Source organism: Paroedura picta, chromosome 12 (genome assembly GCF_049243985.1).
Source record: "Paroedura picta isolate Pp20150507F chromosome 12, Ppicta_v3.0, whole genome shotgun sequence".
Taxonomy (NCBI): domain Eukaryota; kingdom Metazoa; phylum Chordata; class Lepidosauria; order Squamata; family Gekkonidae; genus Paroedura; species Paroedura picta.
Genome location: NC_135380.1, coordinates 15392409 through 15411482, shown reverse-complemented (window position 1 = coordinate 15411482; position 19074 = coordinate 15392409). Strand labels below are relative to the sequence as shown.

General features: G+C 41.7%; 1 protein-coding gene across 3 annotated transcripts in view; it reads right to left on the bottom strand.

Annotated features, from left to right (window-relative positions):
- Positions 1–1517: 1517 nt before the first annotated feature.
- Positions 1518–19074, bottom strand: part of UNC5D (unc-5 netrin receptor D) — a 365178-nt gene continuing 347621 nt past the window's right edge. For all 3 annotated transcript variants that reach the window (XM_077307138.1, XM_077307140.1, XM_077307139.1), the window contains one exon: positions 1518–17110. In XM_077307138.1, coding sequence (XP_077163253.1) covers positions 16906–17110 — 205 coding nt within the window. In that variant the 3' untranslated portion in view covers positions 1518–16905. The remainder of the gene's footprint in view (positions 17111–19074) is intronic.

Below are 19074 nucleotides of genomic sequence, written 5' to 3'. Positions count from 1 at the left end.
CTGCCTAGTGCTGGATATCCCCCCCCCCCCGCCCTGCACACCTTTTATTCAGTCTAATTTCGAAAGTGACTGTTCATTAAAGCACAACAGGCCTTGGCACAATATTATACATTCCTGCCGTACAAACATAATTAATCATGATTAATAACGCAACGACTATCAAAAGCAGTTATGATTATGTCTCATTTATAACAAAGTATTTGCCATTATGTTCTACAGCCTACGATAGCTTGGCTGATAACTGAAATGTGTGTAATAAAGGCTTTGATGAATGGGCTATGATTTACAGCATCTTCTCTGCCCATTTGCTGCATCTACAATGACGCATATTGCAGAGACTTGGTTAGAGGCTGGGTTCTGAGATCCATTTGTGAATGTATTTCTGTTAGGTGTAATCTGATTTATATGGATCTTTTTCTCCTGCTGGAATGGGATTAGGCTGTGGGGTAAACTGCTTGGCAAACGCGATGTGGCACTTGTTTGAGCGCAGCCATGCTTCTGTGGAGTCTTGGGGTGCTTTTGGCATTCACTCCCCTCTGGATTTCTGTCTAGGTTTTGGAATGCCGAATTTCCCAGGCTTGTTTCGAAAACAGAAGCCATGCACTGGAAATCCTCTGTTGCTTCATTCTAGAATGCTTAATTTGGTACAAATTGCTGTGTATATATAGTCGGCTACAGCTTTCAGTCGCTTTGGATCTCACTCCCCGCTTTTGTAGTCTGTTTCAAACCATTGTCTTGGATGGCAGTCATGCCTCCTGTTGGCCCAGCCCTTCAGCGACATACAATTGCCGGAATGTACCAATTATATGCGGGTAGATTCCATTCCAATGTAATTAAGGCCCTATCGGAACTCAAACGGTGTAAATTGGTTATGACTTCATGGCACTTTCCGCCATCAGACACCAAGGCATGTGTACATTAATAAAATACTGTAAAAAATAAAAATAAAATCTTGGCAACCTCTCAGGGAGAAAAGCCGACAAATAAACAGGCGTATCCAGATTCTTGTGTTATACCTGTGAGCACTACATAAAATGCGATAATGCAATCACATGCTTAAATGCATCCAGATTCCTCTTCTGCAGTGAATGCATGCGGCTGTGTTGCTGCTCGTGGATGCAGCCAGAAGTGGAGATCTGCCAGCTGGATAACTGTGGATAGGAGATGACCCACTAGTATGACTAGGTCCTTAGGTCATGCAGAGGCAGATGGATGGAGGAACTGCAACAATATTTCACACCAAACGCCTCTAAATTAAATGCAACAAGAACCCTTCAGTATTCTAGAACAGTCATTGCCCTTGTCCTGTCAGTCTGCCTGTTCTTGGAACAAATACAGAGAGGGAGACTGTTGAGTAAGAATCTATTTTTTTTTAAAGATCAGTGCTTCAAAGGCAATATAACATATTGGCACACTGCCAGATTATGCATACATGGTATGTGGACCAATAAGGGAAAAAGAAACCCAGAGAATTGATATCATCAGTTTCTCACACAATTAACATTCCATCTGTGATCTGTCAATAAAAGGCTTTTTTATTAATAAATAATGGATCTGCAGTAATTCTGTACATTTTCCAAGGTTTTTGGAACCATAGTATTTTATGCAAACTCTACATAAAACATCCAACTTTTTTTCTTTGTTTTCTCTCCCCCCTCCCCAATATAACATGATTTGTTAAGATATATCTATGTATCTCAATGGATACTGCCAGCCTTTCTACTTGATTCTCGTTCAATTATCTTTCTCTCTGCTGTCCCCATCCCATATGGCTTTTATCCATGTGGGTCCCGCCATCTATGGTGAGCCCTTTTCGGTGATCTAAGGAGCCCCTCCTCTCTCTTTCGGCATCAGAAAAACTGGTAGGATCCAACTTAGTGTTTGCGTGTGTATAAATACACACACATAGACACACATATAGATACACATGTAGAGATAGACAGAGAGATAGATACATTTATGATGTATTTACCTTTTCTTATTACAATATGTACATGTTCTGAGAAAGAAGCCATGGCTCCTTTCCCAAAGAATATTTACTGTACAACATTCATAATTTACATTGATAATACAAGGCACAGAAAGTGTGGTATGAAGCCAAGGCCATATGCTTCGCTTAGCTTAAGGAATCATCTAATTCCCATTTCTTTGCTCTCTTGGGGTGAAACACAAAGGGTTGGATCCTATGGCTCCCTTCCACTTAGCTGCTTCAGGGGCCTCCCTTCCTCCAAGTTTTTCTTGATGAGAGAAAGACTTCATCCAGTGGAGATAGGCTTTATCTGATGGAGGAGGCCTATCGCCAGTGGGGGAAGCTTTTTTGGGGGGGAAGGATCAGATTTAGCACAAGGGAGTCAGCACCCAATTCAGACATTGCCAAAATATAAGAAATTACTTGTGATGTTGAAGCACTCTTCTATTTCAGATTTCTTTGAGGGAATTGATGGCTTTGAAGGATACTTAAAAAAACAACAGTAGCCATGATAAAAAAAATGTTAAAACAAAGAAAGAACAAGACAGGATATAATTGAAAGCTGGACAACAAATCATTTCCATTAAGTACATTTGGTCAAGATTATTTCCTTCAAGTTTGGTCCACCTCCATGTTTGTTTGTGGACCCCGTGCTAACAATGTCATACCAGCATGAAACATTACTACTTAAGGTAGACAGTTTGAGGACGAATTATCAGATGCAACAGAAACGTCAATAGATGGGAGCCGAACAACTGGGGGATGTCCTACCCAAGAGGGGGGACTGCACAGACATCTTTGAGGATGAACAAGTAGCACCAGGAGGGAGATTCCACCATACCCAATACTGGGAAAACAATAAAGGCAACAATGAAAATGGTGATTTTGTGTAACTTTTTTCGTAGTCAGAGGATGATATTTCATTGGTAGTCTCTATGTACACACACCCTTTGTTTGGGGAGGAGGAAGTCTGCTTAATTCTGACAGCTCGGTGCAAAGAAAAGGTGAATTAATGCTGCACCTGAGAATGTAGCACTACACTGCAGAAAAAATACAGGCTCAACATAGAATTGCTTTGGATCTATAGAACTGTTCCATTAAAGGAAGGACTTGCACCCACTGAGTATGAATTTCCTCCCTCCTACTGAAGTTCTAAATGACCCTAAGGAGCAGCATTGTAGATTTTTTGGAGGGGGGGTTGCAGAAGGAATGTGTTGTACTTACAGTGTGCATGCACACAAAACCTTATGCCTTGAATAAAACTTTGTTCGCCACTGAGGTCAAACTTTGTTCTACTGCTTCACACCAATATGACTACTCACTTGAATCTTTCTGACCATAGAACTGCTCTGATGGATCAAAGCCAACATCACCTCCCTGACGACAAGAATAGTTTCTGGGACAATGTTCCATAAGTCGCTAGATAAGAAACTGTACTCACCAGAATAAAAGCGCTTGTTGTTTTAAGAACCAGAGAAACTCAGTTTCCAATAAAATTGGTTCCCTATGCACCAGGTTAGCATATTCACAGGAACTCTTACTGCATTTGTTTCTGAGGTCATTTAACATTTACATGGACTCATATCAACAGGACAAACATGAAGGGTACACTCATAGGAGTGCCACATGGGACCAACCAAGGTCCATTTAAATTTAAAATAGATTAATATTTCTAGACCCATGTTGGGAACTTCCTGCCGCCCTACTATTTAAGATGAGGTTGGCTGAAATGAGGAATCCACAATTAGTGGCACTAAGCCTATTTGAAGGGCACGGTTCTGGATGGGAAACATTAACCTAGTGTGAAAGGACTCTTATGGAAGTGCCCAACCTCACTGAGACTGTGGGCACCTCTAGAGTTTTCTAGTATCACATATCACAAAATGGCACTGGGGACTATGGCCAATCACAAAATGTTAGGAGGTTCCAAGGGAAGCATCTGCCTGTGGTGGAGGGGGCTGTTCCCAAACTGGTGTTTCCTACAGACACAAAGGCAACTCCTCCAGATCCCTTATGAAGCAGCTCATGCATTAGTGTGGAAAGCCATGTCTGCCTCTCTTCATTGCGGGAAAAGGAAGTGGGCACCGTGAAACACATTGGCAGGTGCCATGTCACCAATAAACACCATGTTGAAGACAGTTTATGGCCAGTAGATGGACAGCAGCAATATATTCCCCCCTTTCCACATTCCATTCCATTTGCTGAAGTCCGTCATCTGTCACCTAGCCTAAGGAATGCTGTTCCTGTCCTGAAATTTTGATTCAAACATGTTGCGTGTTTGTGTTCTCACTGCACGCTATGCACAAACAAAGTCATTTCTCAGGGTAAAAACAAAACAAAACACAACCTTACAAGAAGCAAGTATAAAGCCTTATTTCTGAATACTACACTAGTCTATAGTTTCAAGCAGAAGCAGTGGCTCTAAATGCACCACCCCTGAGCTACATTTTCACAAGTGCTACCAATCTGAGCTGGGACCACAACGCATGGGTGCTTGACCTCATCAGAACAGTTCAGCTCATGCACGGTTCCACAGAGAAAGAGCATTAGCCCAAACAGTAAAAAAAACAACCTGGACAGAGAATTGGGGCACCGCAGCTTTAGAAATAGTTTGCAAAGCACAACACAATTCTCTCCCAGCACAGAAAACACAAGAAATACCAAGTCCGGACAATTTAATTCTAACAATACAAAATATTTGCAAGAAGTGTCCAGACTTTCTTTTATTCAACAGAACGGTGGCATTAGCACATGATTTCCTTGCCTTTGTAGTGATTACAATGGTCATAAGACAGATGTTGGAGGAGCATAAAAGAGTTTTCTGAAGATGATGTTCACAAGCTTGTAATGGCTTTTTTTTTAGACAATAGGCTGCCCATGGACATATGCATCACTTCCCATGAATTTCAATCAAAAGACCAGTGCTTAAAAACAAGACAAAAAAAGCATGGAGGTCTCATTCCATACTGCAGCATTGGCTAATTCTTTTGGAATGAAATCAGCATTACTAAAAACATCACTGCAGATGTGACTATCATAAAATGTTAATGTATTAGCCATTGCGGTGTAGCGGTTCAAATGCTGGAGTAAGATCTGGGAGAATCCCCATTCTGCCATAAAGTTTGTCAGGTGACCTTGAGCCAGTTACTCTCTCTCTCTTTTTCCACACTGGGGACTTTGCTGCCCAAGCTCCCTTGCAGGAGCACAAATCCAGGGCGGATTAGGTGCACCGGGGCAAATGCTCCCCTATGTGGGAGCAGGAAGAGGCGGGTCCACGTACCCTGGCTCAAACTGGCACGGAGCCTCCGATGTGGAAACGGCCTCTGTTGGCCTAACTTACTACACAGGGGAGAAAGGAAGGAAGGGCAAATGATTCATGCCACCTTGAGCATCATGGAGGAAGGGTGGAATAAAAACGTACTTACCGCAAGGAGCCTGTATCCTGGTATGGAATCAAATCATACCACAGAGGGCAGAAAATATTGAGCTTGTCTGTCCAATGGTCTGATTCGGTACGAGGTGGCTTCACATGGGATTTGGGATATGATACTGAACTGGGAAACGCATTTGGGATAGGCAACCCTTTCTCATGCTCAATTCACTTTGGTTGTGTGACCAACATAATGGATTAAACGGATAAACTAGAAAAGAAGAGTCCTATCCAGATGGATATTAGGGTGCACAGGGTCTGCATTTTCCATGCTTGAAGCTGGCAAAGAGACCATCACCTACTGCCGTGGAGGGAAGGTTTAAAGCAGTGGTTGTCAATCTTCCTATTGCCGCGACCCTTTAATACAGTTCCTCATGTTGTGGTGACCCCCGACCATAAATTATGCAAGTGTTCTTTCACAGAAATTAAACCAAAACTAACCAATGGCGTGAAGATCCATTGCTCATGATAGCGTATAAACTGTTTTTTTTCCCCCCGGGGTTTTTCAGTTCAGTTCTGCCTCTTGTCCCATCCTGCCAATCTCACTCTTTTCCACTGCTCCAGACAGACAAACGCTCTATCTCGATATACCCCGCAAGGCTGTTGTGTGGATGGTGGCCTCCTGGCCAAACTGCTTGCCCTGCAACGACCCCAGTGAAAGGGTCATTCAACCCCCAAAGGGGTCCCGATCCCCAGGTTGAGAGCCACTGGTTTAAAGAGTCATTTTTTTAAAAATCTCTTTAACAACCACTTGATAGAGTCCATTCTCAGTGCCTGATGACAATGCCCGTCCTCATATTTCTGTTTTACATTCATGGAGTTTTAATTTTAGGGAGCAACCGTGATGGAAAGGTGGGAAACGCATTGAATAAATGGATAGCTCAAAAGAAATTTTATTAAAGCCTCAGTTGTATGCCTGATGTTGCGAAGAAGGCAGTGCAACACAGTGCAGCTGTGGTGGCTTGTAATGATATGCCAAACTGATATATTTGCATTGGTGATGGGTTCCCCCCCCCCCAGACAATGTTTTCCCTAGACAGAGGTACCTTAAAAACAAAAACAACTTATATGCACAACTGTGTTGACTCTGCCAGCAGGACCAAATTATATACAGTATATATATATAACATTTCAGAACCCATTATCTCCAAACATCCTTCAACAAACTAGTCATGGTGCAATTTTCACTCCAGCGAAAAGCATACTGGCAGGGGCTCATGGGAATCATAGTCCATGGACATCTGGAGAACCACAGTCTGGCCGCCCCTGGATTTAGGTTATGGAACCATGAGATTGGAATCAATTCAGAAACTGTTTTCCACTACAAATGACAGATCGAATACTGTTACCCCTTATGGGAGTTCAGCTATTTATCCTGCATGTTCAGCTAAGGTATTAAAACAAATAATTCTGGACATATTAGGCCCCCCAACTGATTTTTTAGAGGTCAATGGGTCTGAGCAGAGCATTTTTTTTCTCTTTGGGAAAGTAGCATTAGGAATAGAACGGACAATTCACACTAAACACACTAAGGAAGATATTAATGCACTTTTTCAGAACTGGACTACGCTAATCAAGCAAAGGGGTTTAGTATAGCACCCAACCCACTATAACCCATGAAAACCCCAGCATGTTGTCATATAATGATGAATCCCTCCTTTCTCCTTTACAATGTAAAGAAAACCCTACTGGGTCAGATCAGTATTCTGTCTCATTGGTGGCCAACCAATTGCCCTGGAGAAATATCAGACAGGGAGCAGAGGCCAGGGTTCGGATGCTGCTTCCTAGCACTAGTTTACTGCTTTCAGATGCATACTAGGCATTAACAGACCTCTTCTCTATGAGTCTAATTCCTTCTAAAATCCATCTCTGCTCTCACCACATCCGCTGGCAGAGAATTCCACAGGCTCCATTCCCCATTCTTATTTCTGAACCCCCAAGAAGTCCCCAAACACTTTGACTTGGCTGCAAAGAAAGGCCCGATTAGTTTGAGCTCAACAGAACCTGGACACTAAACATGGTTGGCCATGGTTAATATTTGGTTGGGAGGCCAACAAGGAAGGAAATGACAAACCATCTCTGCTCCTCTCTTGCCTTGAAAATCCCTTGAGGGGGTGACATTAATTGGTTATGCCAGGAGGGAGGTTAAAGACAGGGAGGGAGATGTCTCCCATGCTCTCCATCTTTCATGCCACCACAATAGCAAAGTTAGTGGAGTGAGACTGAGCCGTGCGTCTCCAAATGGGTTACAATATGAGCCAAAGGAGAAATGTGCAAATTGCCAAAGATCAAATCCCAATATCAGGATTTAGGAGCGTTAGCTGTGCTACAATTAAAATAATTTAATGTCACAATGCTGTCAAAAAAACAAAAATGAAGTAATAATCTTTAACAACACGAAAGACAAAATATGCTCATCCCAATTACTCAGCAGCATGAAAGAATTACGAGACAAATTCAATTTACATGATTGATTTTAAAAGGTCTAGATACTTTCTGCACAAAGCAGGGGTGTGCGTTTCAAAAATCTCTGTTTTCATTTTGGCATTTAAGAAAGAGCATGTTTAACATTAACCCACAATTTCACAAATCTTGAAAAAAAAATTATATGTTTATTATTTAGAAAATAAAAGTAAAGATGTGGAGGGGACACAGAAATTAAAAAAAGGGTTGCATATTAGATTTATGTATATAAAATATGCATATAACACAGAGTGTATGAAAGAAAAAGTATTTCTCCCCAACACCCCCTTTATTATAATTTTTAAAACACTATCTAAAGATACAATAATACTTCTGTTGGGGTCCCTTTATAATCAACATTTTGGATTTCTAATTAATCTTCCAGATCTTTCTTACACTTGCTAGCAACATCAATTTGTAATAGAAGACCATTAATTATTCTCCATCTTCCTCTTAGTTTTCTGTTCAATTGCTAAACTACTTCTATGGATTTATGGTCTGCTAATACATTTGTCTAAATCTGTTTTGTCTAGATTTATTGTTATTTTTTTTACTATCCAGCACATATCTATTCTTGAGTATGTTTGATGCCTATTGGAGAAGAAAGAAAAATCTCTGCTTATGGTTGTTTGATCCCCCAGGCATCTTTTAATTCTAGCACTTCCAAATATTGGAATACATTTTGGGGTACATTTACACATTTAAACTTCCTGGATTTGTCCTTCTTTGGAGCTAATATTCCATTCATGTCTCTATTATATCTTCATCTTAAAATTCCAGCATAGTTTGGAAAAAGTTGTCAAAAGTAACATTTGTTTGATGCATAAATTGTTGCTAACATTACCTTTCAGGAGTCTCATTGTTAAGATTAGATATCTTCCTTATGGGTCCGTTAATTCTTCTCATACTTCTAATTGCAGATGGTTTATATAAATAGCTACTACACACTTTGTTCTGATCTAACACAAGACATACTTTACATTTTTATAATTAAAATATGTTTGTGTTCCTTCTTTATATGAATTTCTTGTAGGCATAATATTTCTGCATTTTGCTTTTTAATAAGGTTAAAAGTTTTCATACGTTTCATGGGAGAATTCAGTCCATTAATATTTACTGATATGATTTTTAATTTATCCATTTAATTCCAATGTTGATACTACCATTACTACTTCTAAGCTCTTTGGTAAAATTTGTTTTGAGTTGCTTGAAGTTCCTTCAGTTTCTCTATTTAGATCTTTTCCTTTTGATAAATATACCTCTATTGCAAATGGTATTATCCAATGCTATTTAATTTCTTTTGCAAAATCTGTCTCAGAAAGACAAAATCTTTCCTCTTCTTTAATACACTTATTGGTAAATCCTGAAAAATATGCACTTCTTTATCTGCTTTTTTAATATTGCACCTTGTGTTTTCTTATGAGTAAAACAAACTAATTTATCTTGGAGCAACTTGTAGTTATGGATATTCCTCAGCCAAAATGAAGCAGAAAACAATCACCTCCAGATTAGACTTCTGTAACTCACTCTATGCAGGGCTGCCCTTGAAGCTGATCTGGAAATGGTCTGTGATTCCTGTCTCTTACACTATAGCCCCCCAAATGCGCTAAGATCAAGTGACTTGCTCAGGGTTCCCAGCCCAAAAAGAAGTGAAACTGGCCTTGTTCAGGTCCAGAGCTTTTTCAGTGCTGGCCCCAACCTGGTGAAAAACTCTCTCTGGTAAGCCCAGGGCCCTCTGCAATCTTCAACAGTTCCAGAGGGCCTGTAAGACAGAGCTGTTCTGCCAGGCCTATTGTTGAGGCCATGAAACTAGCACCAAGGAAATGCTGACCCCCCTGCCTAAGAACCCAATTCAATAAATCAATAAAAATCAGCCTCCCCTCTCTATAAGGTTTTAAGGAGGCAGTTTTTAATAACATAATTTTACCTTAAATATATATATTAAACGATATGTATATCGTTTAATTATGTATATTTTATTTTGCTGTTACCCACTCTGAGCCAACCAGGAAGGGAAGACTATTAACATTATTATTATTAATAATAAATATCTGAATGCACATCCCGAGTGCAAACCATAAATGCAGGACAGCTCTGAAATGCAACTAAATTGTGATTATGGACTGAAAATGCATCCTACAATTGAGAATTATAGAGTTTGAAGAGAGAAAACTGCCAGACTGGTTGCAGGAGGAACTTTCACATTTGAGGAATTAAGAGGAAAGAAGTAGAAGATGAGAAAGAACTGAATGTTAAAGATGGATGGTTCATGTATAACCTTTTTGCATGGCTAATATCCAATCATCCTGCAGTCTGCAATGATAGTTACATATCTATAACATGTCCTCAAGGGAATTCCTGTAGTCCTGATACCACATCTGAAGAAAATAAAGCAGCGCTATGCTTCCCGAGGCTTTTAGATGTCATTTGCCTTGGATGATGTGGTGGTTTGCTCCCAGTTTCTCTGAAACCTCATCTTCCAAAACAAAGAAGAGGCAAACTGTGTATAGATATTGCCTGTGGCAGAGTGGCTGTCTAATTTTGCATGCGTGATCTATCCAAATCTCGGCTTCTAAGCTGTCAGATTTGAACCACGGATGGCCATTCCTTTCTGATGAGGGACTTATCAAAGACAGAAACCCAACAAAACCAGACTAGGCATTTATATAATATGGACATTAATGATTAATTTCTAATCTCTTGTTCAATGATCTTGTCCAGTCTCTAGGACTGTAATTCTGTAGCACACCTGGAACAAAATCAGAGGTATTTATTATTGGATAAACCTGTAGGAGGTCCTTGTGTTGGCTTCTAAATCTCTCCTCTAAATGTCCTCCTAGTCGTTCATTGCTCAGCATCAGGCTAATCTTTCTGCTCTAATAACTGCACACAGTTCCTCCAAAATAACATGCATCACAATTTTGCCATACTGCAGTATCGTAAAGTTAATTTACAGGTTTTTACAATGTTGCTTGTGCAGTTGTACTGGTATAGATTAAAATCCTGTTAACAGAAAGGAAATGAGTTCTTGTTTTGGTAGACAAATGCAAACTTCATTTGCTAGTACAAGAAGCCTCATAAAGCTCCGATGTACACCCACAAAAATGTCATTTCACCTTTTTTCCTGGAAAGACAAAAGAGAGACAGATACAGAACTTGTTAAAGATTGGAGAGGGGAAAAAAACATTTTTTGCCCATCATTTTGTTGTTGTTTGGAAATGTCTTAGCCTTTCTGATGTCCTTAACACATTTATTTTCAATCTGGGGGAAGATATTACCCATAAATCATAAGATTGGGCATCTCCTTTTATGCGTAAGAGCTGTGTGCAGTTTATATGGAACCATATTTTTCTTGCTTTGGAAGAAAGTTTGGGAACACTTAGCAGATCTAGAGAGCCATAAAATCGGGGAGGGGAAGATGAAGGAAATCAGTGAAGTGCTTCAAGCTGCATGTTGGACAATTTGCTTTCTGCGTATTTAATTGCTAGTTGGTATTTAGAAAACATATTAGAGATCATTTTGCACACTAATTAAGAGAGTGCAATAATCTTCAAATCTGGAAGAACTGGAAAGCATCTCTTTCCCGGCTTTAAGTGTTTTTACGTGTCTGTTTTCGTGTGGGCAATTGACAAGTGAGTTAAAGTTTCCTATTCTGTTTCTTTTTAACATTCATTTGTATTTCTCTCAATTATTTGAGGTCAGTTTTGAGTTCTCCACTCTCCGCTAACCCTGTAGAAGAAAAAGAGTTGTTTTCTATCCCCTGCTTTTCACTGTGTATGCATGCCATGTGATTATTATGTAAAATCTGTATATTTATATTGTTTAAATATATATTATATCTATTTCCAAAGCTGTCACCCAACATTTACATTTTTAAAGAATCTGCACAACTAGACCAGTTTGGGGGGGATGATTGATGATGATGATGATGATGATGATAATAATAATAATAATAATAATGCTGAGCTGCATTTATTCATTCGCTGGCACAAACTCACCATTCCCCCCTATCAATTAGATCACAAGTAGGCTAGTTCTTAAATCTGTGGAAACCAAAATATACCACCCCCTGAATGATATCTGGAGTGCGAACAATGTGACCATGTCACAACTATATGGACTCTGCATCATCAAATCTCAATGGCACAATGATTTCAAAAGGTTTTACCAGCAGATCAGGTCCAAACCTTCATCAAGTCAGCTTTGGGAGGCTTTTCCAAGCCTCACTTTCATGATATAGCTTGGACAACAGTTGTAGATGGACAACAATGGGAAATAAACCTGCCTTGCTAGGACCGGGTTCAGATCCTAGTGGGACATAACTGCTCTTCTGTACCAGTGCCAGGACATTTTCCACAGCAAATGGTGGTCTCAGCACAAGAATTCACAGATGCAGGATGATTACTAACCATAAAACAAAACAAAAATAAAATAAAAACATCACTGTAAAAATTCTTATTTAGTACTCACCCAATACTCTGTCCAGCTTGGCAGGAGAATCACGCAAGTAAGAGTCTGGATTCTCATACGTACCGGGTTTGAAAAGTTGCTTCTCTACAGCAGAGTAAGCATTTTTTATTAATATTTTCAAGAAAAGCTTAGGCTGGCTCAGAACATGTAGAGAGAAACCTGGGAAAGGCTGATTTGTTCTTTATGCCGCACTTCAATCTAATGTCAACTTCCCAAGCTTACACAACTTTGTGAAGAAGGAACTATTAAGCATTGAAATATGTTTGACCTTTTGTCACATTGTCATGGTCTTCTGTACTAGAAACTAAGTTCTCAACCAGCTTATTAGGTTGAGCTCGGCCCACAGGAAAGGATACAAGCAATTTCTCTCCCACCCCACAAGGAGCCAACCTCTTGACCTGCCTTCCGCTGCCCGGCTGGAAGTGAATGAATCTGCAACAACAACCAAGAACGGCAAAAGTGAACCATGACTTAATTGGTCTGTGTGAGGATGCTTACATGTGATATCCCTCTACAACAGAGACACTCACTCAATGACCTGATGCGAGTCACACTCACAATAACATCAACCAAAAGAACCACATGACTACTGTTACGCCCTGTCTGCTACCCACAAAGCATGCTCAGAACATATAACCTTTTTCAGATAGAATCCTAGAGATGGAAGGGGCCATACAGGCCATCTAGGCCAACCCATCTAGGATCAGCCTAAAACATACGGGAGAAGTACCTGTCCAGCCGCTGCTTAAAGACTGCCAGTGAGGGGGAACTCACCACTTCCTTAGGCAGCCAGTTCCATTGTTGAATTACTCTAACTGTGAAACATCCCCCTCTAATAGCTAGTACTTTTCCAAAGTAGCTTTAAGCATGCTGGGCTGTGTCTCCTCACCAGTATTGCACTGTAATCAGCCTGTTCGTATACACTGTTGGAAGGTTTCCCCTTTCTGTCTTCTCACTCATTTTCCAGCATGAGGCTCAGTAGCTCAGGTGAAAGAGTGAGGTAGCCAACTTGCTGACTTCTGAGCAATGTGGCAATGGAGAAAGGAAGTGAAAGCACCACCATCTTACTGTGTTAGCTAATTCTTTTCTTGGGGTGGCAGCTGTAGGAGTCGTCTTACTCTCTTTTTTCTGTGCCTAGCTTGCTCTCCTCTCAACAGTTGTTGGGTACTAAGATGGCGGTGGGGAGGCTGTGGAGGAGGGTGAGGGTTGGAGAGGGTTGTCCCTATACTTGGTCTATAGCTCAGGGTATCTTGCTGCTTACTCATCCTCAAGTACCTGCGGTGTTTCAACCGCAAGCCCTACCAGGCTTGCCTTCTTTCCTGGAACACAGCTTGGGTAACATATTGGGGAATAGTGCTCAGAAGACACACAAGTGGCATGTCAATGAGTCACATGTGGCTGAGCCCCTGAGTAGCACTGCTCCAAAGTAATAGTTCCTCACTGTGAATGAAAGGTGTAGACATGTCATCGGTGCCCCTTCAGACACGGTATGATGCAAAGGTGCTCACAACATTCTCTACCACTGAAATTCCCTGCACACAGTGCTATATCTACCCCCCCCCCCCATACACCACATCTAAACTGTCCCAATTATGCATTTTTCTCTCTCCTTATTTTCTTATCTTTGGAATGACAAAGTGAAATACAGATACAGGTATTCAATTATGTATTACCAATGTATACCAGTGTTCAGCAAAACACCTTTGAATGTAATTTTGAACACTTAAGTAACATACATATTAAAATGCATATCTGGGGACAAAATAGCTCCCAAAAAATCTAAACAGGAGAAAACAATGGGGGGAAAAATGGAGCCAGAGAAATTTGCCCATCTTTGAACCTCTAGCAGCTGCTGTTTTATACAGCAGATATAGGAATGTTGGATGGTTTCTGAAATATTGTGGCAAAAAAATAATAACATATATATTGTGGCTTTGGAAGCCTTGGGATTGTTAATCTAGTCTGGATTTTTGTCATAATGCTACATCCGATGTGGAATCTGCAATGCCAGAATAGTCTCTCTATGGACAGCTGGCCTAGGAAAAGGCAGTGGCGTGAGGATGAGATCAAGGTTAAATTCTCCTAAATTGTTAAGGAGGACACTTTTTCACTTGAGACTCACTCCCCCCCCCCCCCCAAACAGAACTCTCCAGTAGAGTTTCAAAGGTCTTGGTGGCTTCCTCTAATTTTTGTTCATGAAGAACATGGAAAGCCAAGATGGCTTCATAATTCCCAAATTACATTAAACTAACTGAAGTATCCAGTATCTGAAGAAAGGATACAGACTGGTCAGTAGAGTTAACAATGCTTACATCAAGAAACTCGAAAGCAAGTGTGCGAAAGTTTGCATGTGGGAGAAGGAAGAGAACCCAACTGGGCATGAACATGTTGAATCTGCAGAAGCCTGGTTAATTTAAATGTGTCTGTCTATCAGAAGCAGCATAACGATATGCACAGTCTAATTCTAAGATTCGTTTAGCAGGCTAACCCAGGCATTTGAGGGGCTGAACTGGTGAGGGGGTATTCCGCCACGTTATTGCCATCACCTCTGTTCCAAAAAGTAAACATGCAAAAGTATGTCAGATTTCTTGCCTGCAGCTTTCATATCAAATCTGAAACGTGATAAGGATAGATGTTCATTTGCCTGTTTGGCTTTCTTAGATTTTAAAGATCCGAGAAGTTTGAACTCCTCGCTGATGTTCACAATTCAACCACACTTCCCATCACGCTCTTGCAGTCAGAATTTGTGAGAAAGGAGAGGCGAACACAGGCAGCTAGGTTCGAGTGGGTAGGATAATCATGGGGTTTGTACCTAGAATTACATGTCTCATCAGGCCCTGCCCTTTCCCCACCAGACTGGATGACAATCCTCCAGATCTATACCAGATTTGGTTCAATTTTTTGAAAAAAAAAAGATTCTGCTGGGGTAGATCCTGATTCTTGTGTGTGTGTGGATTTAATTCATTGGTCATATCAGACTTGATCTTGCACATGCAGCCCCCAAGCTGCTTGTGCCTGAGAAAGCTGTCCAACTTTGGAAAGGGAGAGCCACGTAGTTCCTGAGCTAGTTAGAGAAGGACATGTTTGAGGACGCTCCCCAGCCCAACTCAGCTGAGCTCCAGCCAGGGCAGCATCCTGGGGAATCATTAAGGCTCAGTCAAAGACTCTGCACCTGAGGGGGAGCAAAACAAAAGATGGCTATCAAAACCGGCAAAGTACAGAGGTGAGAACAAACACAATGGTCACAGTGCTTTTGGTGCAGCTCAAGTTCGACCCATTTCTACTAAGAAGTATCTTGCAATGTTGTGTTTTGCGGGAGAAGCGACTGCTGGTGGTACCATGATAGCTCTGAGTGGCAAGTGCGTATGTGATGGGCAAGGGTTGTGCTGCTGCTGAGAACCTCCCTGCTTTTTGAAAGGCACCAGCTGGAACACTGCAAGTCCAATGGAGCAGACAACAGAAAGCATTTCAGCCAGCGCATTGCGAAACAAACTACAACCTAGTGATGCCACCCAACTACATCAGGCACTCTGGGAGAACTCCGTCCCATCAGTTCCAGATACAAACAGAGCAACAGTTCAGACAGTGTCAAGGGGACAGACTGATCTACTTTATTTCCTCCTCCCCTGCCACAACAGTCAGAGAAGAGGAAGGAGAAGGAGAGATAGTTAGATGATAGAGCCACCTGACCACTACCAAGAGGAATGAAGAAAGAGGAGAGAAAGCAGAAGAGGATTCGGAGACTCCTGGACCGGGACAGGGAATTAGAGACCGATTTTCATTGCCGACCAAAACACATCTATTTAATGGGGCTTACTCCCTGGTCAGTGGTTTTACGATTGCATGGTTAGAATGCTCAGAGAAAAAACCTCTTTCCTGAGGGTTCATATATCTCAATCCAAATGAAGCCGGGTGGAGGTCACCTACGACAACTATGAACAGCCACAGTGAAAAGCAACCCCTGTTACTGCTAACTCTCCAAGAGTTAAACTGATAGCAATGTTGGGTGGCCGAGACAAAGAACAAAACGAAACAAACAACCCCACAATTTTTAAGGACCAAGTTACATGCCAGTTTCATCTTGTCTGGAACTGGGCCTCCTACATGGCCATACCTTGGGTGAAAGCCCAGTTCTCCAGTGCTAGTCAGACTCAGCCAAGATATAAAATAATAGAGAACTGGAAACAAAATCAGAACCTCATCCAGATTGCAGAATGCCACATCTCTTGAAACATTTACTAATTTTTCATCTGCTGTTCTCTTGGTTGCAGTAGCATTCCCTTCACGTTTTGCATGGCAAATATTATTTAACTTTGGGAACGGGCGAACTGCTGTTTCCCCTCTCACAGCAAGAGTCGTGTAGAGAAGTTGCATCTTCCTTGTGGTTTAGCAGCTTCTTCTGCCCCTCCAAATTGGGACTGGACTGAAGCAATGGAGGAGTGAGCCATCCTATGAAATGCAGAAGAAAAAAGGGGAGGGGGGATGACACCGCCATTGTTTCATCCCCGTTGACATGAATTCCTTCAGGTACAAAGTCTAAGCCAGCTCCCAGTTCTTGAAAGGAAAGTGAACACTAAAGTCCGTTCTGTCTGCTGTAGCTGAAGCTGGATTCCTCAATTTGAGTTTCTGTTAGGTTAGAGATTTTGGGCTGTGTCCTTCCTATCTCTTCCAGGGCACAGGCTAGAGAGTCTAAGTCCCCATCATGCTGATGCCTGGCTTCCCACAAGTCCAAAATGACAGCAGATGGGCTGCGTTGGGTAGCAAAATAAGACAAATTCCTACAGGAAGAGAAAGGCAGAGGCAAAGTAATTAGGATAGGGGAATGATGGCTGTCATTGTGAAATCTGTGACGCTGAGGTCACTACAACATCAGTCCAAAAAGAAGCCCAGCCCATAGAGTGTAAACCCCACAAGAATGTGGCTGTGTCTTTTCTCCACAGAAGGGCAGGCTAGGGAGGAAGGAAGGAAGGAAGGAAGGAAGGAAGGAAGGAAGGAAGGAAGGAAGGAAGGAAGGAAGGAAGGAAGGAAGGAAGGAAGGAAGGAAGGAAGGAAGGAAGGAAGGAAGGAAGGAAGGAAGGAAGTCATTGTAGATAGAAATGAGCATTCAGTGGAGGGGACACTGGCACTGCATTCTGGGAAAGCACCATTTTGGCTATGAAGGAACAAAAGTTTGGCTTCTCAGGACTATACAAACAAGGTTATTGGTATGGACAGGGATAGTAGTTGAAATAACAAGAGTTTCTAAAATGGCATCCATAATTTAGCAGCTAATGATGATGGCATAAGGAAATATTATGTATTTGTATGCAAGGGAAGAGAGTGAAGACATTTGCATTCCTGTGGGGGTCTGGCGTGCTTTGGAACAGACCTTAGTTTTTTCGTTGCCTCTTTTCAACTGTGCTTTTTGATTTTGCAAAAAAATGTGCACCCATGATTTATGGAAATGTTCGGGACATCTATTTGCAAAGGACCTAGTGGAACAAACTGGGTTTTTTGAATGCACATTATTCTCCGACTCTGCCATTAAGCCTGCCTCTTGACAAATTGACTTGAGTATTTCCTCTGGGGATAATCATGCAAGTCAAAACTATTGCACAAGCATGCATATGCATAATCATATTTACATACCGCTCCATTATACATAATACATGCATGTATAAGCCCCAAAAAGTTTGGATTTCCTGGGGTTGTGCTGAAATTGGTAGAGAATAAGAACTGTTTAAAAAACTGCTTCCAGGTTAAACTAAAACAGAGTCCACAAATGCCGGTCCACTGAATATGTGAAATGGCTATCCATTACCACTTCAGGGACAAGAGTTTTACAATCTTTTCACATAGCCATCCATTAAGTATGTTTCTGAAGTCCTCCTTGATAGGACATTCTTGTCCATGTCATGGAACTCAACTGAAGGTGCATTTTTCTCACCCATCTCCTAGGATAGCAGCAGAAAGAGGAGCCAAATGAATGGGTGCATGCTGGCTTCTTGATCTATCATGAGGGGAGGGGATGTGACTCAAAGGCAGGCCTATACTTTGCCAGTGGAAAGCTCCTTAGTGAGTTCCAAGCATGCCCAGTTAAAATCACCTTCCTCTGCCTGAAACTCTAGGATGCTGGTGACTATCTGAATGAGAGAGATGGTTCTGTGGTATGACCGTAAGCCCACTTCATAGGTTCAACATTTAAAGAGGAAACCGGAGGGGAAACTCCCAAAGGCTCAGTAAACTTTAATTAAAAATAAGAATCTGAAAACTGCCAGATTATTTCTGAGTGCAGTTCAAAAAAATTAGATCCTATTGTGTTCCTGATTAGCGATCCCCAACCTGTGGGCCGCGGACCACATGTGGTCCTTTGACTAATTGGAGGTGGGCCCCGAAGGACGCCTTCTCCCCCCCCCCCTTTACTTCATCCCCCCGGCCCTTTACAACACACTGCATTGTTGTGGCGTGTCTGTATCTTATTTTGAAGGGATGTTTAAACATTACCATAGCGATCAGAGAGCGTTAGGGCAGTGGTTGAGAGTAGAGGATTAAACTACCCCCCCACCGGGCCTCAGTAAAAGGCGTTGAGTGGTCCCTGGTGAGTGGTCCCCGGCGTTGAGTGGTCCCCGGTGATAAAAAGGTTGGGGACCACTGTTCCTGTTAACATCACAAGGACAACAGGTCCACACAGCTCTTGTGGATCCCCCGGAGCTTGCCCAAACAGCCCCTATGTCACTTCACCATATGATGACAGAGAGACAGA